General features: G+C 38.6%; 1 protein-coding gene across 6 annotated transcripts in view; it reads right to left on the bottom strand.

Moving 5' to 3' along the window:
* TBL1X (transducin beta like 1 X-linked) overlaps window positions 1-24,109 on the bottom strand; it is a 193,012-nt gene that overhangs the window by 37,086 nt on the left and 131,817 nt on the right. For 4 of the 6 annotated variants that reach the window (XM_032100605.1, XM_032100608.1, XM_032100606.1 and 1 more), the window contains 2 exons: window positions 17,018-17,125; window positions 10-155 (listed from right to left, as the gene is read on the bottom strand). In XM_032100605.1, coding sequence (XP_031956496.1) covers window positions 10-155; window positions 17,018-17,075 — 204 coding nt within the window. In that variant the 5' untranslated portion in view covers window positions 17,076-17,125. The remainder of the gene's footprint in view (window positions 1-9; window positions 156-17,017; window positions 17,126-24,109) is intronic. The other 2 variants (XM_032100609.1, XM_032100610.1) reach the window with 1 other exon arrangement.

Below are 24,109 nucleotides of genomic sequence, written 5' to 3'. Positions count from 1 at the left end.
GGTACTTACTTCATTGATGCTGATCTCAGCCTCCACATACTGGAGCCCCTTCTGGAGGATGGAGATGAGTGCGGCAGGTGGCACTAGTGTTCCGTTGATGTTGGACTGGCTGATGTGGCTCTCGATACCGAAGGTAAAGGCCGAGTGGGAGAAACCTGAGAGCAGGAAAAGGAAGCCATGACATGAAATCTAAATGCACCAGTCAGATACACCTTCACGGTCTAAAAATAATTCTGTCCTGATATCTGGGAGATGCTGCCGTGTAAGCAGAACGATGTGGGCTGGCTGCTCGGAGCCAGGGGGGTCAACCAGAGCCACCCTGACCACCCATCCCCCTCCCCTGCACATATAGGGGAAGCCATACAGAAATGGAAACACATGCAGAGAAAAATAACTGCACTAACTGAAACAAAACCCCCCAAAACACGTAGACACCAGCAATCGCCACAAGGGCAGGTCCAGCTAAAAAAAAGTGCCTCAAATCTCCATTTCCCTTGCTGAATTTCAGTGTTGGGTGTTTGCTGAAGCTGTGCACTTAAATCCCTAGCAGCATGCAAGTTGTACAAAATCAAGGTGTAGATGCAGCTGACACAGGGGAGCCATTCCCTCATACTAGGGAAGAGATTTCAAATCCTCTGCTCATTTATTGCTTAGTACAATATGATGGGCAGAGCACTGCCGTTAAAATGTGAAACTACAAGAAGGCCATTCCTGTAAACCTATTTTCTGTATGTGAATAGCAATAGCAAAAGTAATTAATTGGGATCTGCCACACAGCAGATGACAAGCCAGTGAGGTGGCCTGTACTTCAGCTAAAAGTCTTTCTCTTCCCCGTTTCATTTTTGTTATTGTCTAAGTAAGTGGCAGTGAAGGTGACAGCACTGAAAAGTAAAGAATTTCAGCAGACAAACTTTAAAGAGTGCTGCCTTAAATTGTGGCTGAAGCTGCTCAGAACTGTTGCTGGGTATGGAGGCAGGCGCTGCAGAGCGACTGTATGGAGGGGCAGCTGCGGGAGGGGGGGAGGGGGAACAGGATGTAGATATAACTGTAGGAATCCATTTATCATCACACTGTCTCCAGAGCATTAATCTAACATTAAAAGCCTTGGAGAAACCACCCATGCACTGTCTCAAACAGGAAGAGCCCTCACAATCTCCACCAACTAGACAAGAAAAAAAGCAAACAACAAACCCCCCCCCAAAAAGAAAAAGAAAGCAGCTTTCAAATGAAAATACTTCAGTTAAATATAGCTGTGCCTCTTCCCCTTGTCAACACTAGTTTCATTTATAGTTTTGTCCGTTAAAGGATTTCCCCCATATCACTGCAATGTCCAATTGTGTGCAGGCTGGGGATGTGATTTTGGGCTCACTCTACAGTACTGCTTTCTTTCTCTCTTTTCAAGATATTTTTCCAGCTAGCTCAATTATTAACATAGATAGCTAGCAAAAACAAGCTGAGAAACAGAATGCCTCCCACATTTGAAACCAAAGTATGTATTTCTCCGATTCTCCCCTTCCCCCTACACATTTTATTTTGCTGCTACTTTTCTCTTTTTCCTGGTAACAGCCTCCATCCTCTCCCTTCCCAACCCTAATTTTCCTTCCTGGCACTCTCCCAGTTTTGGGGGATGCTTGGGATGCTTTGGACACTTCTTAGGAAATGGCAGGTCCACCTATGAACAGAATTCCATAGGATTACAAGGCATAAAAATAGCACAGATATAAACCCAAAGTGAAAAACTGCAGTATCATTTATGTAATCCCATGTCCAATTCTTACTTTGTACTGCTCTTTATGTCCTGGTCTAGTTTATGAGCTGCTGGACCTCCTGCTGCAAAATAAGACTGTAAGATCTGCAGGGCAGTGTTTTTCCCTTGTTATTAGTTTTGTAGGACATCTAAGCCCATTACTGGGCATCACAACGAGGAAGAAATCAAGCACTGAGCATACACAGCCTGCACCTGAGAGATCTAGGGCCTGATCACCGAACACTGAAGTCTCTATGTGTATCTATAAATGCATGGCATACAACTAACCAGAATTAGCGAATCAGATCCCTCTTAATTTATATTTTTGTGTATTTGAATTAATCAACAGTGGCAGCAAATCTTTCTTAAAACAGAACGACTTAAAAATGCATGACAAATAAATTGGCAAATGTACATAAGAATGAGAAAATTAAGCTGTTGTCCAAGAGCACTAAAGGTGACTGCTAAAAAACCCAGCAGCTGGTTTGCAGGTCAACAGCTCAGAAAATTGTAACATGGTCTCTGATTAAAACAACAGGTGGATGGCATAAAAATGGCAACCAACTAACATGGATGGAAAAAATAAAAAAGTGGAAAACCATGACTGTGGATCTGGGGCAGGCATAATTTTAAGTATGATGTTTTACATCCCATTATTCCATTTTGTATCTTGCAGACTTTTTAGTTGGCTTCTGGCATATCTCAAGCCCCATCTTTGCCAGGACACAGATGATTGTGCACACAGCTAAACCTCTTTGTTCAGTCCTGATCCCCAGAGAGCAAAACATCTCACCTCATAGCATGTGAAAGAAGAAACTTCTCAGTGCAAAACTTGTGTTTTTGCAAAGAAACTTGTTATCTTACTGTTTCTCTCTATGCTGAGAAACTATTACGAAACATTACCAGTTAGATGAGGAAACACAAAACTCCTGGTACACTGTTACTGAGGAACAATCTCACTCACACACCTCCAGCAGTTGTGAGAAACTTTCCTAAGATTTTATTTGACAAGATCGGATAGCAAAAATCAATGGAGCAAAACTGTTTGAATGGGTGCTGCTGGACATGGTGCTCCTCACCCCTCTTGAAAAAGTCCTCCCATACAACTGTAGTTATAAGAAAAACAACAGAAACATGCCAACCAGTCCTCCAACAGATAGCTGATTCCCTCCTGATTTCTTGTATCACCACAGTTTTATAAGGCTCATATGAAAGTGGACTGGTTTTAGAAGTACCTCACACAGTCAACAAAATCCTCAGTGAAGCTGTACCTACATCAGGTTTCTGATAACACTGAAGAATCACCTGAGCTTTATTTTTACAGTTATCAGATGCCATCAGTTCTCTTCAGGGCTCTGCATTCAAGTACACTGAATTACACAGCAAAGTTGCAGCTCTATAGTTCAGTATTACAAAAAGGTGATTTCTATTAAACAAAGGCAATTTTTGAAAAACGTTAGCTTCTTAACTTGGCCCTCCATCTAAGATCATGAAATTACACTGGGGATGCAAAGCCAAGACACAAGCACCACCCCCACTTCCAGTCTGTCAAGGCAGTTGGGGAGCATGAGCAGAGACAGAAGGTGCTCTGCAAGTGGGGATCTGAAGAAAGGATGTGGTAGGGATGATGTGAAATTACAGCAGACACAAACTGAAAATGCCGTGGCAGCAGTGAAATGAATGAAAGTTGCAAATCCGTGTCCGTATGCATTCTTTCTCATAAATTCTGTCACTCTGGTGACTGCAATAATCACTCCATAAAACAGTAATTTCTATTCAAATAGCACCAGTAGACAAAATCTTAGTGCAATAAACCCTTTGAAGACATATGCAGTGAGACTATGAGCTTTTAAGGTTAAAAGCATGAACACAAAACACACTGAACAGGTTTCATAGCAGTGAACCAGTCGCTTTTGCTGTGACATGACCAGTGCCCTAAATGGCATCTTTCAGCAGACTTGAGAGAATGGCTTCCAGGTTTCTTCTGCCTCAAAAAAGATGGGAAAACAGAAGCCATCAAGCTATGCATAATCTGTAAATACATTATCATGTATGAAAAATAAACCCAAATGAACAGTGCACATCTTGGGATGATCTTGGTATGAATGAAGGTGACTTAACTGTGGAATAGTTGGACTTGAAACATCTTACAGAGCATAAAAGCAGAGAGGAAAAAATGAATGCAGAAAACAACTACTTAAATGACCCCCCATACCTAAAAAATTGTTATGCCAAGTCAAAAATAGACTTGAAAACTGACTGAAATTCCTAATTGAGAGATTCCCACACTTTTTTTTGTACTGACAGTGGTAACAGGTCCCGGTTCTGTGCTGTATCTTTTCCCACACTGAGGTGTCTGTATATACTCTCAGTGGTACATACAAAGCCATTTGGGAATTCTTGCCCTAGGCAGTGCCAAAAAATGCATATGTAGGACTGCGTTTTGCAAAATTTCACTGATAGGTTTTGCTATAACTGCAAAAATGGAGATGATGGAGGGTTTTTCCCTTGGCTGCTCCTTTTTCAGTTAAAAATGGCTTCCCTTTGAAGCTAGATTTGTCATTGATCATAAAATGACTACATTTTATTTAATGAACACAAGGATGCTTGTTGCATGCTTGTTTGATCTGCAGGCTACATAGTTTTAATTGTTTGCGATATACCTGGCTCACATCAGCAATGCCTGTCAAATCTAGGTATAGCAAAGGTAACTGGGCAGCCACACAGCCTGGGGAATGACTTTTCTTCTCCAGAGATGTGTCTCACATCCTCTGGGAGCAAAGCATTCCTCCTTTTAGGCTCGCAACTGGGGTGATGTTGAGTATTCCCCAGGCTGGCTCATCGGGCACTCACAGCTCCAGATAAAATTGACATCCACCAAGTGCTCATTTCCCAATCTCTTTAGCACCACAAAAAGCATGTTTTTGGAAAACTGAAACCTTGAGTTGTAGCAGCTACAGTACCTACTTCTGTGTTTGTACGGCTGAGGGGAATGACAAAGAGGGGTCTGTGGAAGCAACAACTTTTGAACTGCTTCAGTCTTTGCTGGTTACTTGGGAGTTACCTTGGGGATGCCCTGATGAGCCATAGTTAAGTGATCTGTTGAACAAAGTTTTCTGTTTGTGAGCTACGTGGACTTAATTTTCTCTAGTTAATCTAAATAGCTTGCTGTTCAAATAATTTTTAAAACCCACGTGTTTTTCAGTTATTTGCAAATTACTTGGTTCAATTACACTATAGGATCCTTCGCTGAAACATTTACTACTGTAGAACGAAGCAGAGAATAAAGAATTATGAACATCAAGTTGCCTTTTACACACACCTTGGGTATCTTGATGAAGCCTCTATCCCAAGACTGAGTACAAGTAACAAGCCATTCCTACAAATCTTTGTATAACTAATGCCCTGTGTGGCCTTCTCTTCTGGAAAATAGTGAGATTTCATTTGGAGATCTGTGTCATTTCCTTCAATAAATTTTCCTATTTCTTTAATTCAAGCAGTGCAGACTGAGGTTTGCAAATACAGAGATCTTAAGTTCAATTTCTGGAAATCACTAGATTCGTATGTTATTACTTTAAAAAAAGAGAGATGAAAAACAAAAGGCATAAACTATTTGACAACCCCTTTTTTTTCTCTAAAAATGTAACCATCTCCACATGGAAATAACCAGCACTTCTTGTTTAATTGATTTCTCGGACATTGTGTTGTCTTTCTTTGTGGAAATTTCCAATATGAGCTCCTCTAATCCTCACCTCTGAAGTAACACAGTGTTCCCCTTCAAAGTATTTGGCAAGTAGAGGAGACAAAAATGAGGAAGGCTTTAAAATTTTTAAAACTTCTGGCTCAGCAGAATCAACCTGCAGCTGCTATAATGGGATCCACCAGCAATCTCAAGTTTTCTGGCTGCCCAAGTGCCTGTTTTCTTTAAGGTAAGTCTTGTACCTGGCACTAGTGCTGAGACTTTGACCAAAGAACAATTCATGCAAGAATGGAAGTCATGTTAGAGCTGACTACAGCTATACAGGCTGCATGGCAAAAAAAAAAAAAAAAAAAAAAAAAAAAGGTTGCGAGGGGCAAAGGAAAGTCATCTTTATGACCATAAATGGGTATATGGGCAAAATTCCTGGGAGATTCAGAGACATCAAGCAGAAACATTCCACCATGTTATGAGTCAAAAGAAAATCATGTGCTGGAGGAGCAGACGCTCACACACAACCCCATCAGCTGCTTTACCACGTTACCAAACCCAAGTAACTCCAAAGCTGCCCAGACAATTGCTTGCCAAAGAAACCAGATGCAAGCAGTGGAAAAACATTCATCCTGAGTTTGATGTTTGGGTCCTGGGAGTGCCATGTAAGCAGGAAGGCAAGGAGGGCAGAGTGGTGCAATGTGGTGTTCTGAAATAAATTAGAGCCCCATCACAGCGGTTAAAACAAAGTCCACACCCCCCCCCTCCCCCCATGAAATACTACCACGAACACAATAATTTCCTCCAAAAACGAATGATGTACAAACAACACAGTTAATGTCAAATGAAGACTTTTGTAGGTCTAGATTTATCAATATAGAGAAGCAAGGTACATGTATCCCTAAGGGCAGATTTGAATGCAATTTATGTATGCAAAACCAGAAGCAAACAACTTTAGTTAGAACAACTGTATTTTCTTAATTTGGGGTCTAGCACATGCTAATCTAGTTCTTGAGGCAAGTGATGTAATTTCTTGTCCAAGAGGATACAATGACGTTCTTCACCATACTTCACTGCTGCTGCCATCTTAGCCTAGCATTTTCTCTTCTATATGATGCATTGAGTGACAGCTGAGAATGTAACATAGATCCCCATCCTTGCTTCTGCTCAGATTTTTGTCTAAACTGAATTATGTATCTGTAAAAATTATATGCAGAGGCTTCACAAAAAGAACAACCAGTTTCTTTGAAATATGTTTGGTCACAGTAAGTGTCTGGTGCCTTAAGCCACTGATAAGATCCTACTAACAGTTACAAAAAATAACGGTGGACAAGAATCCTACACCAGATCTTGTTTGTTGTTCACAGCAGACTGAGATTCTTCTCTTAGTTGAGGTTTCTGTTTCTCAGTAATACATCCTAGAGTGCCCCTCTGGTTTTGGCAGTGCCTGCTTATTTTGAAGACTTACCTTTGCAATTACATAAAGGGCTTAACAAGGACACACATTAGCAATTTAAAATAGAGAACTGCAGTTGAAATATATTTTTAGAAAAATCAGCTGAACAATAGGGCTTGCACATTTGTTTCAAGATTAGGATTGCTAAACGACTAAAATTATTTCCAGAACCCTGGGAAACGTGTCCTGTATTACAAGCTCTTTCACAGTCACTGGGAAGTATAAAAAAAGGATTCCTAGCTGTAGGTAAAATTACAGTATGTCTAGTTACCTAAAGTTTTGTAGAAGTGATTATTCACTAATATTAAATGTTACACCCTTTTTTTCTAGGATATTGGACCTGTTCACCTTCTGCCAAGAATTCAGAGTAAATGTCTGCTACCCAAAATTATTTTATTATGTGCCAAAGAATGTTTTTGGCAGGTATTTTTTTTTCTTTTTCATGCAGGAAAATATGTTGGAAAAGATTAATACAACTTGGAAATGATCTTTTGATGAGTGGTACTTGGCACTCACTGTTTAAGCCTTTCTGAGGGCTGCAAATTAACAAAAAGAGAAATACGATATAGACAGAAAACAGCACAAGCAATGGAAAGAGGAACTTATAAAAATCTCTTGAAAACAAGGTCTGAAATAATCCTCTTTTTCACTCACTCTGTGTAAATGAGAATGACAATTGCAAATAAATATCAATACAGATCTAGAAATTTACTGCAACTATGAGCAAAGTTTGAAACAGCTTACGAAGGCCACAAGGACGAAAATAATATTTTTCTTCTAAATTAATGGGATGGTGTTATCTTTTAGCCCTGTCTGTGCAACCAAACATCCAAAGAGAGAGACGTGCATCATTTTAAGGATCATGTTTATAGAAGAGGCTCTCACAGTTGTATAGACTTTCCTTAAGCTATGTTCTTCTCTCTGTTCTAACATGCACCTCAAAGTGGTGGCAAGTAGAACACCACAGGTGACACTCAGTGGACATTCAGGAACCTAACACCAGGATGGTTACTGTGGGTGATAACTACAAATGGAGCCCTAACACAGGATGGGTGTGAGGAGGGGTGGTCTGTAAGTTTCACTGCTCTGCAGGCAGAACATTCTCAGCATAGAGGTTATTAGTAAAACTTGCAAAGCTCCACCGGGCCTGGAGACTCAGACTGAAAAGCAGTAAAGTGAGAAATGTGTAGCACTGCACTGGTTTTACCAGCAAAGCCATTTTGACCTTTAGACACCTGTCTTCTACCCAATATGCTATTTTCTTAATAGCCTAAAAATACTGTATTCATGCAAGCTTTAAAAAACAGGATGTGAAGTGATCAGAACCAAAATGTGTGCCATGGAATAAATTTGTAAAGGTGTAATTGTTTATGTTTGTGTAACTTAAAAATCACTGTGTTTGCTCTGTCTCCAAGGTCCAACACTGTATGGCAACTTTCAGGCCAAAGAAAAATTGAAACAGCCATGTTTAGAAAACTGTGAAGAGACCTAGAAGGAAATATGAAGTAAGCAGGCTTTTGCAAATGGCAAACCCCCAAAATACTCAGTGTATTTCTTTCCTTCACACGAACGTAAAAATTCTGCACCAATTATGAAACAGGGTAAATAGAAGAAATTTTCAAACGGACCTCTTGAACTGCACCACAAAACATTTGAAACGATGGTTTATACATTTGTATGTAAAGAGATATCTGGTCACAAAAGTCATAATTCTGTGCATATAAAACCATAAAAATGGGTCTCATACAGTCTCTAACATTCTTTTAAAAATTTACCAGAACAAAGTAGGACAAAACCAATAACCTCTTTACCTGTAAAAATACTTTTTCCTAACCATCACAGAAGTTGGATTTTGTGAAGCCAACCATCAAATACAGCTAGTATGTACTCAATGCTCTACCAAAAAAAGTGTCCAGTTTGGTTTTGACTTGCACAAGTGCTCAGCTTCATCCTTCCCAAGATTGGTAGCTTTGTTAATTTTAAACAAAAATGCTTTGGGAACTGCAGCCCAACAAGGCTTGCTGCCTTCTAATGCTGACCCTGATTTTCTTAAAATGTATTTATTGTTTACAAAGAGAATAAATCTTTACTAGGAGAGACAGAAACTATGCATAATAATACAGTTCTTATTTTAGAAATCAATTTGTCTTTTCAGCATAATCCATTCTCAAACAATGAACTATAATGTCAATTCAGAGTCAGTCCCACTGTTTCTGGAATCATACAGTCACTACCTTCCCAGTTTAGAAGAAATACAGGAAAGTAGAGGAGATATAAAAAAAAGGAGTCATGGTTTATTAAAATCCCTTATATACCCTTTTGATAATACACCATTTTACTACAAAAAAATTATGCTGGAGGCATTACATATATACTATATTACATGCAGTATGTGTAGTTACAGATGGCTTCATGTTACATAGCTACATTCATTCTGAGGTGACTTTTATGAAACACTTTGATTTAAACCATTTTTTGGGTCAAATTTCTTAAGTCTTCTTATCCAACAGTCACTTTGACACGTATTGCACTCCTAGAACAACACTGTGGTCTTATTGATCTAAAATAATTCATGAAAACTCTTGTGACTTTTGGTCCTATGGTTCTTGGCTGATTCTATAGCCAACTTCCCATAAATCAACAGATTTGGATCAAAACCTTAAGTTATTTTATTTTAATTGAGTAGGCTGGCCCTAAAAAGGATAATGCATCATATAAATAGGACTGCATGCCCACAAATCAGGTCTGTGCTAAACCATGAGAATTAAAAGTAGAGTTTGTTTTGCTCTAAAGCCTTACTATTGTACAACTGAAAAGGTGAAAGAACCCCTGCCTTCAGTCTTAACACCAGTTCCTGAAAAATACAGTTAGCATCTCATTCATCCTGCATTTAGAGATATATATTCACCCATAAATTCATAAACATTACTCTGAAATAATGGAAAAAGAATGTTAAATATGTCCCAGCACCCACGCAATACTCTTTACTCAGAGGATTTCAACACATTTTAGGACTATAAACTTTCAACATCTGCTTTGAGGTACTGTTCATAGTATAACTTTGCTTTCAAACAGGAAAAGTGAGGGACAGAAACTTTAGGGCCAGATATAAACACTCCGTTTTTATGTATGCCCTTGAAAAATGTATCACTTTACTTATTCAGTAATACCTGGTCAGCACCCAGTTACACCAGCACAGAAGTACCTGTGCAAAAAGGTCAGAAGTGTCTTTATGTGGGTGCAGCTGAGGTTGGTCTGTGAGCTACAGTCACTCTGTGCTGCAGGCTGGACACATGAGGCCCAAGGGACTGTGGTAACATGAATGTAGAGACAAATAATGCAGCCACAGATTTGTCACTGAAACAACACTAAAATGTTTGTTTTATCTTTGCCTGGCAGGCTGTCATTTCAAGGGTGCACTTTTCCCTCAGCAAACAAAAGGTCTCCATCATCCCTGCCTTTAGAACACATCTATGTACAGAGCCTTGGGAACATTGCAGTGACTGCCCTGCAGACCTTTAAATACAGGTTGTTTAAAGGATCTTTGAGGCTCTCCAGCGTTGAGCAGAAGGTTGGACTACCTGAACATGAGCCAGTGTGCCCTTGCAGCAAGAAAAGCCAAGAGCATCCTGAGCTGTACTACAAAAAGCACTGCCAGAAGGTCAGTGGAGGGGATCCTTGCCCTCTACTCAGCACTGGTGAGACAGGCCTGGAGCACTGCATCCAAGTCTGGGCTCCCCAGTACAAGAGAGACAGGGATATACTGGAGAGAGACCAGTGAAAGACCACAAAGATAATCAATAGACTGGAGCATCTGCCATACAAGGAGAGGCTGAGAGAGCTGGGACTGCTCAGCCTGGAGAAGAGAAGGCTCACAGAGGACCTTATCCATGTGCAAAAATACCTGAGGGAGGTGCAAAGAGGATGGACACCTTTTCCAGTGGTGCCCAGTGACAGGAGGCAATGCACACAAACTGAACCACATGAAATTCCACTGAAACAAAATAAACCATTTTTTACTGCGGGGGTGATATAAGTATTGGAACTGGCTGTCCAGTGAGGTTGTGGAGTCTCTCGATCCTTGGGAGATACTCAAATCCCAACCAGACACAGCGCTGGGCAACCTACTACAGCTGACCCTGCTGTGAGCAGGGGAGAGGGATTAGTTGATCTCCAAAGGCCCCTGCCAACCTGAACTATTCTCTGATTCTGTCATCTCATCTACCATCCAGACTGAGCTCTCCTATGATCCTAATGAGCCAAATTGCAAGAAAACATAAAAAAAGGCAAAAGAAAAATCATTATCCACTGACTCTGCCATTCAGTGCACATTATTACTTTTACTGTCACACTGGACAAGTGCTTTTATTGACCAAGTGATTCATTCTTCTAATAAATTACTCCTCAAGGTATAGATTTTAATAATTTAAGAAAAAAACATGCACTGTACATTCTCCTTCTACCTAGAAGCAGTCTTCCTACACAAAGGAAGCAGCTTTGAAGCAAATTTAGCTGACCTATATATGCCAATCTTTCATGCTTTGCTTAATCTGAATTATTTTCAACGTGCACGTCTCTCGTCTATGACTCAGGGACTCTGTGCCATACACAGTTGTTCAAAAAATACTCTAAACATACCTCATGCAGGCAAAGTATGGACTTCAGAGAAAAATTACACAGGCTTATGTAAGTAAAGACTGTTGATCAGGAACCAATTCAAAAGAACAGAATACTGATCTTCAGTCATTCCCTACTGTCTGAGAGCTTACACAAGCAAACTGTGATATTTACATTTTCTGTAAAATTTCTTTGTTGAAGAAGAGAATTATTCTATAAAAAAGTAGTTTCCTTCAAACTTTGTTACTTTCTTTTCAAAAAATTGCAGATGTCATTGGGAAAAAATTGTAATTTAGTACTATTCCAACTATTAGTATTTAGTTTCATCACAAGGATGAAATCACAGAAACATTGTAATATCAACATTTTGGATTCTCTCATAATTTCCAAAGGCAAAATGACAGCAAAATGCCTTGGATGTGGTTAACAGGAAAGGCCCATATTTGCACACGCTTAACTACAACGGATTTTGTGATTCACAGAAACCCTTTGCTCTATGCCCTTGAATATATGCTTAAAACCTGAGAGAAAATCTTTTTTTCTAGGAGAACAAGGAAAAACTATGAACCAGGCAGACCAATGTGCTGGTATAACCCTGAATTTACAGAAGGGAAAAACCTTTTTTATTAGCTGTCTTCATTTTTATGGTTGGGAAGAAAACAAATGAAAATTCTAAAGTAAAATGGTAAATTGTCCCAAGTCAGCATCTAAAAATGTCATTGACATCTTTTTAGCAAAAACATCTAGCTACTGTTTTTATTGTCTTAGACGTGGTACAGATTGTACATGGTGCAGATTATACACTGGGGAACAGTTATCAAGTATGTGTCATAAAACATGGAAAAATTCAAACCAAAAAGTAAAAATTTGAGTGAAAATGGAAACTCACACAATCTTAACGCTAACCAGTCATTGCAAGACATTCATTACAATAAATGTTCTACTAGAGAAGAGTGTAAGCCACAGGCAACTGGGGAACTGATTTTCAGACAAGAATTCTAGACTGCAACATGCATATAAATGCTAGAAAGGAACACTGATAAGTGATTAATGCATCCAAAATACCCAATTTGAAAAAGCTTTAATAACTAAATCGATAATATTGGGCTGGGTAGGGAAGGAAATTTATTGCAGAATTTGGACTGATGATAGGATTTGTCACTCACAACAGATGGCAACACATTTTAGATTAAAAAGTATGAGAGAGATTTGATTTCCCTTGGTTTTGCCATCCTCCCTCAACTCTTAGAAATTTCCTTCGGATCCTTATTACTCCTCATTGCACTGTACTGCTTTGACCTTCATTCCAAAAGACATATAATTGTCTGTTTTTCTTTTGGAAAAAACAGAATAGGAAAACTCTATATTATGAATTCTATATTTTTTCTCAGAAACTGAAGAAACCCAACAGAAGGTCTATATCAGCAATGAAGATGGCTGCTAGCAAAAGTATGCTTCTCAGGTGATTGAAGAGGTGCAAGTTAATACAATTAATATTATTATATCAATATTATATTAATATTATATATTATATACTATTAGTTATAATTAATAAACATAATTTGGATACCAGAACTGTGGCTTCTTGGTATAGCTTCTTTCACTTTCATCAATGTACCTGCTTTGTTGATATAACTGCGTCCACCACAGGAGTATTTTGAGTGCTCCTATCTCCACACTGGCTGTACACTCAGTATAGATGTACCTAAGCCTGATTTTAGTTACTGGGGCCAACATTTAATTTAAAGGTAGACTTTGTATCAAGACACCTACACATAAATATAACCTGACTTTAAGAAGTTTGACTCCTGAGATAAACAATGCTTGAAAGACCTCAGCACTTTTAAGAATGATCACTTTAAATTGTGCACTTAAAAAGTTCATAATAAAAAAAGGAGAAAACTAGACATTGCAAGACCTGACTTTGGATAGAAGAGATAACCTTGAACTGAAAATAAACACGTGTTCTCTTTGTATCTCAAGAAGGGGGCATTCATGGTCTTACTGTGGAAGCGACAACACCTAGTGACCTTAGTAGTGGAATTCCCATGGCATGAAGCCATAGAGCATAAATGGACATTATGATGGACTGCTTTGATTTTCTGGGCATAGATAAGCGCTGAGACAGTCACCTGTGTGAAGAGGCAACTATTTACAAGCTTACTTTAATACAGCTAAACATTTAGAGCCTTAACTTGTCCAAGTCCTGTGTTGTACAGGAGGGATTTGACTGCATTGTGCCTGGACCAAGCATCTTCTCCAGCCTGCTCCTCCAGCAGCAGGCAGCTCAAAGCAGTCTTCCTGGATGTATTTGTTTCTGTTAAACCCACGATCAGTCAGTATAACTCCCCAAATGTCACAACTTACCATTTCATTCCATCTGCAGATGTACTTGGTAATCATTTTATATTTCCTTCCAGGTAACCGATAAAGCACTTGAGCAGCATTGTGCCAAGAACAGATTCCTGTGAGTTCCCACTAGAAGTAACCCTTGAGATGAATTAGCCCCAACTATAATTGCTTTTCAAGATGTTTCTGTTATCCCATTTTTAATCCATTTGGTAATTCTGGATTACACAGATTTTACTCACTGTTACTTCATTTTAAACACAGTGTCAACAAGACTAAATAAATGTCATAAAGTAGTCTAAGTGTATTAATGTCAGCACAGCTATCTCTGTCAACTTCATTTCTGATCTCGGAAAAAGCAGCATCAAGTATGTTTGACAAGATCTATTACCCATAAAAACTTGCTGGCTGGCATTTGGCATGATGTCATCTCTTAATCTTTGTTGGAGATACTTAGTCTCAGCCTTCCAATGACTGCCCTTGATCTACTGTTACCTGGATCATCTTGTTTAACCTTTAAAAATTCTGACACAACATTTGCTTTTTCCAGTTCACTGAAACTCCCTTTAGTATGCCAAGATTTGTTAAAAAGCAACAATAATGGCTTAGACAGTTCAACTCTATTAATACGCTCTTGTGCAAGGTTTCTGGTCTGACAGAAAATTGAGGAAATATATACAAGAGATGAACAACTAGAATCACGTGCCAGTATTCTCATAATGAAGTGTATAGCCCCCTTCAGCATCTTTGCTACAATGCTTCAAAGAATCTCAAGCGTTTATGTACCTCGCAGAGGCAAAATAGATGAAATATTACAGGGACATTTTGCTTTTTATATACTTATTCTGCCATATGTATCTCCTTTGCTATTTCTCTCTTCCTCCCACCATTTGCCTACATTTTATGGGAAAGTCTTGAAGTTTTCCATGATAAGATTAAAGGACAGATACCTGAAAAAAAAGAAGTGAACTTCTATATGGTCTTGTAAGCCACATTCATAGTTGTGTCTATGAAAATTTTTAGAAGCTTTGGGTTCAGCTAATGTTAACAAATAATCAATGTAAAATCCCTGTTTTTTGCAAACCCCTTAAACTGCAGGGGGGTTTGAACTCAGACTGTATTTAAACACTAGCCCTTTAAATCTGGCACACATTATTTCTGAAGCTATGGATTAAATATCTTTTGTCTGCTGTCACATCTTACATCATTTATAGTAGCAGGTGGAAAGGCAAAAGGCTGTATAACAGTTTCCATCTTATTGTCTTACTTCATCTGAAAATACAGATATAAAAATCTCCTTGGAAAAAACAATGACAGTAGGAAAAAATTAAACGTAAGAAGCTCTTGTAGCAGTTCAGTGAATTCATCACTGGTTATAGCTCTTGTTTGCTGAATGGAATTCCTAACAAACTGCCAGGTATATCTACTACGTCCATACCAGTTTGAAGCATATTTGAATATTTCTTCAAATATTTAACCTCAACTTCCTCTCTCTTATTTGTGTAAAATACAACAGAACAGTGGAAATACAATGTTTCTATGAATGCCTTCAGTATGTGTGGATTAAATAAGAAAACCTTTTGACCCTCTAGATAAGAAGGTAAGAGCAGTACAACTTGCCATTAACATACACATTTGCATGTAAAGTTCTCTGTAAAATGGCAAAAGTGATTGCTTGCTTGTGGGAGATGTTACCTACAGTAGCTTTTTCCTGACATTTGGCTACGCAACACTAACTCACCTCCTGATGTATCAAGAGGAATTTAAAAGGTTGGTTTCTTTTTTCACATCAGGAAAAGCAACTGTATTAATACACTGTTATGTAGAATCTTCTACAACCCAAACATAACGCAAAGTAATTTCAGGATTCTTTATGCTTTGATTACATCCATTGGTGCACTGCTCTAATGTCTAAAAGCTCTTTCCAGTCCCGTACACAATGGCTTATTTTTAAAAATAAACTTTGTCTGGATGAAGTTTTAGTTTTGTTAGTTCCTGTTTTTCTTTCATCTGTTTGCACACATCTAGACAACTTTTTATAAGCTCCATTAGAATAGAGTGTGAGACAAGATCTAACACAGGCCACAAGTGGACTCTCAAAGAACTGTTTTAAAAGACCAAACCCTAAAAAGTATGATTAACGTTAACTTCAGTGGAGATTCTTTGCATAGGTATTTGGTTTCCTGGGACTGAAATAGTCTTGCAAGTGGAAGAAACAACTCAAAATAATGTATCTAATGAATACTAGTTACTGTGACCAACAGAAGCAGGCTAAGGCCATATCTTCTACCTGCTGGAATTTTGATTCTTTGTACAAGGTCTTGAGGGTTTATTCTAAAACTGGCTTCAAGTCTTCTGACAGGATAACATCTATTTTCCACAGATTTGTTTGTTTGTTTGTTTCAGTATGTGAAACATGAAATATTTTTAGCAAATTCTACTTTTACCAACAAAGGGTTGTAATGTCGGTTATAAATCCTTTGGCAATGTTTCTCAGCTCCCCTATCATCTCTACAGTAACGGAACATTTTCCATTAGCTAAGAGATTTTCTACTTCTTGCAGTCAAAGAGTGGAAAGAAGATTATGGAAACAAACCCAAAATGTAAGCTTCAATTTCATTTTTTAAAAACATTTTAAAGCCCCATGGTATTTTCCAATTTGAAAACAGATAGAGGTGGAAGTGCTACTGAGACAGAGCCATGCTGACACTGTTCAGATCAGTTTACATACATAGTAACCCTAAAAGTGGTCTAAAACATCAGAAACTTGCACCCAAATTTCTGTTTATAGCCAACATAAACCCAATGTAAACAATTTCAAGTAGCTAAGCAGAAAAAAGATACAACATACACATGCTTTTTGCCTCTGCTGCCAAAAATGACTTTGGTAGACATGATATAACTACCAAAACATTTGTTAACATAATGTTATTTACCTCCTTGTTTTGCTTAACTGCAATGTTTATTTTGTACCTGTGCATGTTTGCACTTTTATTATGTTCTAGACCATGATTTCAAAGAAACATGGGTATTCAGTCTGAGTATATCAGTCTGAAACACTCAAGGCAACATTGCTAGAGCAATATCATGCAAAAAGGCAATTTTCCCATTTCATTTATGACCAGAAGTTATGAAGAAGTTATGATGACAAGGAATTTACCCGATTCCTGGAGATAGCGATACACCAAGAAATTCACTTCGTCACTGGTTATGCTCATCTTAGCCCAACCTCAATATGATGAGGTTTACGAGAAGTGTGATCCACGCTCTGTTCAAAGGGAGAGAAAAGAACAGGTTTGTTTTACCTTAATTTACTATGAAATGTGTTATCAAAACAGAGGTGGGAATTGTTAAGGTATTTAAAGATGTCATACAGTTATTAGAGCTGTAACATCCCAGTGTGAGGCATCCATTAAAAATTGTGAATCAAGTATGCAGGCTGTACTGCACCTTCTCTTACAACACAGGAGCAGTATTTAACATATATGAGAGTCAGAGGGAACATTTTAAATATTGGAAGACTTTTCTAATGTCAACTCTTGTACTTGCGTGGCTTTACTACAAGTTCTTTGGAGACTTCTCTTTACTGTGTGAGCATTTTCTTCTCAGAACTGATGGCAATTACAGTCACGTATAACACACCAAATTATAAGGTTTTTGCAGCCCTGAATTTGTAATCCAGTTTTTTGTCCAGTCGTTCATCCACTAAAGACAGATTCTTTCCTCAGAAAACCATGTTACACAATGAATGGGGCAGAGGGGAAGAGAAAGAGAGAGAACACCATATACCTTGAGCCAACAAGGAAGACAAATATCCTTGCATTATATAAAGCTGTAATGTTATAATGTCTCTGTTGATTAATGGTGAGCAAGAATTAAACTCCAATTTTTCATTTAAGTAATCGCAACCTTTAGGATGACGGTTTTACATTACTATTTTGGGCATATACTCTGGCAATAAAAACACTGGGTTTAGATGATAAATTTGTTTTGAACGTTTTCCATTAAATCTTGATGATTCATTTCTGTTTGGGAATCTGACTTAAGTAGTGTGGTTTTAAAAGACCTAAGTACTTCTCAGACATAAACTTTGCAGCTGTGTCAGCCACACCATACCTATAAGTGATCACGTACAGCTTTGGCCGCAGAGGCACACACTGGGCTCTCACCGCGCACTACAAATGAAAGACCGTAGGCGTGTGCCGGGTGTTTTGATTTCCCACATGTCTCTTCTTGGCAAGAGGAAAGGTCGTCTTTGTTCATCGAAAACCTCTTCAGTAATTCCTGCTGCCTAAAGTAGCACCTGCTACTGCAGGTGATGCTGATCTACGATGTTTCCCCTGCTGATGGTCTAAACCAGCAGGTCACTCATGACTGTAACAGATGTCTTTGCATATTTATGTAAATAGAGGTCTTTCGAACCCTGGTAAGCCTTTTATTATCCCACGCTGTATTTCATCAATAGCTCGGATGCTGGTTTTCCATATGAAACCATAGCTTGCTAATTTGGCAGACATCTTCCTCAAATACTTGAGTCTTAATTGTTACAGTTTGCATTTCATGGAAAACAGGAAGAAACAAAGTACTGAAAATCATTCAGTCTCTGTAAGGAAAATTTCATCTCCTTTGGAAAGGATGAACACTTTCTGCTAAGATTCTGGCTGAGGACAGCATCAGCTGTACCCAACATCCATTCCCGTCACACATGCCACGTATTGCCCTGGGAAGCCACTCAGTCTCTTTTCTCCTCAATACCTCATCTGTAAAATGGGCTCAAACATCTCCGGCACATGATGAGGAGACTGGAAGCACTGATAGTGGTAAGGACTTAAGTTACCAAGGCTGGCAACTGCAGGCAGTGAAAGCACCACTTCCAGTATAACTTTATACACACTTCTTCCAGATAAACAGACTTGTACCTGAATAATTAATAACCCCCTGTGACCTTTTTGCATAGTCATCACTGTACAATTAAGAACAAGACAGACATTCACGGCAACAGTTAAGGCCATTTTCTTCTCCAAGTGCTTAAAATGTATCTGTATCATTGCTATGGCCATGATAGTAATAAATCAAGAGAATTTGATAGCTGTGGGTTGAAAAAAACCCCCCCACTTTTAAAAGCGTTTTATAAATAGCTGTTTCAGAGTTTGGTGGTAGGAAAGTCGGTAAAGATGAAACCTCTTACAAAAATTCAGTTTCAGCAATGACGTACTCTGTGGTAAGATGAACTTTGTTTAAAAAAAAAAAAAAAAAAATTACAAATGCCATTTCTGGGTGCATACTGCCAATTTAAGACATTAACATGGTATTTCCCACATACAGAGGTTTACTTTGGGAAAGGGAAAGGAAGAATGCTGGGTTTTGTTTATTTTTCTAAAGATGACTTTTCTTAAATTAATTAAAATCAGAGAAAATGAGCATGATTGCAAAATAAATTGTCTCCCAGCTCCAGAAAAAAAACCACTCTATAGCAGCTACCTTTGTATCAGAATCCAAAACTCACCAAGTAATAGTTGGATTTACAATGCATTTTCCCTGAAGTCAGTCAAAAGGAATTACTTTGACATATGTGTCAGATCATATCTTTATACACATATTGTTACCATGCCACAAATAACCAGATGATCTCCACTAATACATTTAAGGTTTCTTCCCTCCCACAGATGCCAGTGTAGCAATCAGATACACAACTGTAAAGCTTTTACCAGTCCAAAGCAAGACACAGATTTTGGCTTTTACCCAGAGAAATCTATTCATTAGAAATTTGGCTGACCATGCTCAATTTCATTAATGCTCTTTCTGATTCCCTTCTTCTCTGCAAATAAACAGTTCAAATAAAGTAGATAAAAAAGACATGGTGGGGAGAAGAGGAACATCCTAATGTTTTGTGTATCTCCAAGATTGATTCATAAGGAACAAACAACTAGCCTCCCCCTCAATACATTTTTTAATTGTAGAAATGTAAACTTCTGTAGGAAATCACAGAAACTTTCAGTTACCACTGTGATAGATTTATTTCTGCTAATTGATGGTCTCCTTTTGTTACTGACAAGTGGTATTACCTAGATTAATAGTTTTTTATAAGAAATAACATCTTAATTCTTCAAAATGTCAAGAGGACTAACAAAAAGCATTCAAACATGTTTGAACTTTCTTTACTTGAAACACTTTTTCCTGCACCCAATTACACATAATGGGAAATTCTATTCACTTCAACCTTGCTTTAAGAATTTGGGTTGTGATCCTGTAGATATTTAAGAGTGCCCAAACATGTGACCTGAGCTGATTAAGACTTCCCAAAGTATAATGGATGCAAAACATACAAACTCCATCAGTGGATGGATGGGTTGTCAAGATCATGCAAAATTGAATATAACACTTACTTTAAACAAACACTCAGCTCTTAGTTCTACCAGGATAGGTTTGCAGAAATGCTTCCCATATAGGGGCAAAAATATGGGACATTATCTCAAATACCACAATTGTGCTTCTAGGGCTGCTTGTCTTTTGCTGAATCAAGTGGTTCACCTGGCGTTGAGCTGCCTCCAGTGAAGCTAAAACTGCAGCATGCTTCCCTGTGCTCTGGGCAGCCAGGATAGCCTGCTTCCCAGAGTAACCACATGACCTGATTTGGCTCTGTGCACCAACAAACCACTGTTCTCAAGTTAAACCTTCCTGCAGCACTGGGAATCCTGCTAATGGGCCATGCAAGTGGCTCTGGAGAAGGCAGCCTCATGTATAGCCATGGTTTAGCACAGTGATAGCCAGGTCAGCTAAGAATAGTTTATTTACATCCATCATCCCCTTACTCAAGGGTTGCTCTTCCTTTGCCAGGCATATTTTAGCACTGCTGCCATAAATAAGGGAGATCTGGCTGAAGAATCAAGGAAAAATAACCTTTTCAATTTTGAAATAACATCTAAAGACAGCTCCTCCGCCTCTTTTCTAAATCATGCTCACAGCGTCCTCCAGGGCTGTGTCGTGCCCTCCAGGCCAACCCCAGGGCAGGGGACGGCCGAAGTTATTTCAGGAAATTAGTTTACATTTGCTACTTGAAGCAGCATACCATCCATAGAGACTGGGAATTACCAGTCAATCTTCCCCTCGGAAGGTGGAAACAGGTCAGACACTTAGGGAAAACACCCAAACTAAAACCTAAACCTGAAACCTAAATAGGAACTCAGGCACTTCCCATTTGTGCATCCAGCCCTGCTGACAGAAATTTATCAGATGGCTGGCCTAACCCTCGTCTTAAACCTTGAAAAATTCTGCAAGTTCCAGTCTGCATTAACTGAGTGCTGAGCAGCTGTCAACTTTTGGGGAGGGTTTTTTTGTGGTCATTATGGTAAAATAAACACTGTCCCCTTCTCCCCTCACAACCCCCCTTGCCTCCAAACCCCAGCTGAAACACACAAATTTTCATTTATTTCCTGCAGAGGCCAAAATGTCTTTTCACAACTGAAATCTTAATGACAACAACAACATTGTCATTAAAATGATAGGGAGGTATGTAGAGAAATTGTGTATTTGCTTTGGGGGAAAAAAAGGCAAAAAGCAGAGGTTCCATAAAAACGAAAACATTCCAGAAAGTTCTAACATTTAGTGTTGACTTGATGCCCTGCTGCATGGGAACCAGAGTACACACACTTGTGCTCCCAGTTTCTCACCCAAGATGGATCTATGCACCAAAGTGCATCTCTCAGGACCCAATATGGTCTCCCCATCTCAGAGAAGAGAATGTGAACATAATTACTAAAACAGACTCTAGGAAGGCACCGTGACAGCACAGCCAAATCAATGTGTTACTGTTTTGTATATGCTCTGTAGTTTAATGAAAAACATTTCCCAAAGCCAGAAGCCACTTCTCACAAAATGAGTCATTTAGGCAATCTCTGTGTTTTCTGTTGAAAAATACTTTCATCAGAAACTTTCAATGAGCCCTACACTTCTGTATTTCTCAGATGTGTCTTACCATAGAGCCAGAACAGAGTCAGTAGCCAGCAGCTCTTCCCCAAAGGCTAACAAGCTCTGCTTGGCCCTCAGCAAAGCATTCCTCAGTCTTGGCTTTCATCACAGCTGCCTCTTCTTGTGGAGAAACTCCAGTATGCTGCTTTCTCAAAATGCCAAACCAGACTTCTGGGAGAGGAAAAGAGCACACGCTGCTTCTTCTCCCCTCACAGTCTCTCCTGCCATTTCATGAAACTAAACAGTAGAACATCTTTTTTTTTTTACAAGTATCCTTACACGGGAATTGAGACCATCACACTCCTGATTACAATGTATGAAACAGGGAAGAATGGTTCTTTCCAAACTCCACTCATGTCAGTGACCAAATTAACAGTGAGCCCTGTTCAAAATGCAGCTTGTGCAAGCATGACTTCCTGACTCCTCCTTGTAAGGCTTGATCAAGACACCTTGCTTCAAAAAAACTAAATCTAAACAGTTGGCCCTTCTAGAGATCTTGCACTTAAGAAAGCAAATAAAGATGTGCTCACAGTAAGAGCTGCACCGTATTTCCCTGGCCTTTCTTAATGAGGATACAAGTATGTTAATTATCTTCACTGTGTAAATGATTACCACATGTCACCCAAACCACGTAGTGACAAAAATGAGGCAATTCAAATATCTCAGATCTACTGTTCTACACTTGTTACAGATGCTTACAGATGTCTTTGCATCATTTATACTGTCAATATTTTGAAGCTTTCTTTACAAGAGCAGTAGCAAATTTGTTGTTTTGGGGAAAACAAAAGCTGAGACTCCCCAGAACAGAATGATCTCCTTTAGGAATGGTTATTGAGTTGTACAGTATGCACTGTCTCACTTAGACGTCTGTCACCCATGTTTAGAGCACATCAGTAAGGACAGGGACCTCAGTAACAAAGTAATTGGCTTGTCAGAAATCCTGCACTGCCAAATGTTAAGCCTGGCTCTTATTTTGGTTTTAAGTCTATTTATTTACAGAGACCTTCTGCTGATTTTTAAAAGACCACACTAAACCTAAACAAACCTGGGGAGCCACAGCTCATTCCCATTCTCACTGCTGCCTGTAAGACCACACTCCAATGAAAAGTTGCAACAACTGCATCTGTACCTGAGAACTTCAGAAAAAATGGCATGGATATAATAAAAGCCTAGCTTGGATCCTGACACATTAGCGTATCTCATACTATTAGCTAGTGAGCTCAACCATATCAGTGTTCCAAATCTGGTGCCAATCAGAGAAAAAGGAGGAATACCACCTATACACATGTGGTAGTGATCAATTAACCTGCAATTCTGCCTTCAAAAGGTCACTCTTGATGAATCAAATGCTGTATGGACAAACCTCGCAAAAATGAGGTTTTCATTTAAATAAAATCAAAACGTTGTTCAGACAGAAGGTTGGTTTACCATGCAATATCTATAAAGAGGTGCCTTTGAAAAACTGAATCTTTAAATCATAACTGTTCCTACTGTATTTATTATTTTAAAAATCTGCAATGGATTATCAAAATGGTTGTCCAGTCTTGGAAAAAACGTTAACAAAATAACACATCATCCAGTAAACTATCAAAAAATAAAATCAAGGAAAAAAAAGTATCACAAAGATATTTATAAAAAATAATTTGGCCAGTTAAACACTCTGGTGGACATTATTGCAGAAAATTTCATTTCTGCATGAATACTACTTTTCATTAAATTATAAATTACCTTTCAAACTGAAGAGCCATTTGGAACCAAACCCACATCAATTTATTTAAAGAAAGGGCAACGAGAGATATTCCAACAATTCGTAAGTGCTATTCAAACATTTTTCAATTAATCAACAATTCCCTGAGCAAAATAACTAATCATCAACAAAAGACAAGCCTTTAATCACCAAATTCCCAGCAAACTTCACTTCCTCTATCAAAAGATTCTGAACTGTGCATCAGATCTTTCATACTTATAATCCCTTAGTTTGATCAGGTGGTTCAGTTCTCAGCTGGTTTACTTAATTACATCAGCTTTCAGCATTTCACTCTAAGAGTTCAAGTGGATCTTTTCCAACTGCCTTTGCTGCAGAATGAAACGGGTTTTCCAGTATTGATTTTTCCTTTTTTGTCTCTTTGCTAGGGGCAAAAAAAGGAAAAAAACCCACAACTGCTCTTCATAATTAGTGCAATTGTGCTATACCTCTTTTACAGGTTCATTCTAAGAAGAGGCACCTTCGATTTTTTTAATAAACAGAAATATTGTTTACACTAATATATTATATGGAAAGCTC

This window comes from Corvus moneduloides, chromosome 2 (assembly GCF_009650955.1).
Source record: "Corvus moneduloides isolate bCorMon1 chromosome 2, bCorMon1.pri, whole genome shotgun sequence".
Taxonomy (NCBI): domain Eukaryota; kingdom Metazoa; phylum Chordata; class Aves; order Passeriformes; family Corvidae; genus Corvus; species Corvus moneduloides.
Note: the sequence above shows the minus strand (reverse complement) of the source record. Positions and strands in the feature narration are given on the sequence as shown.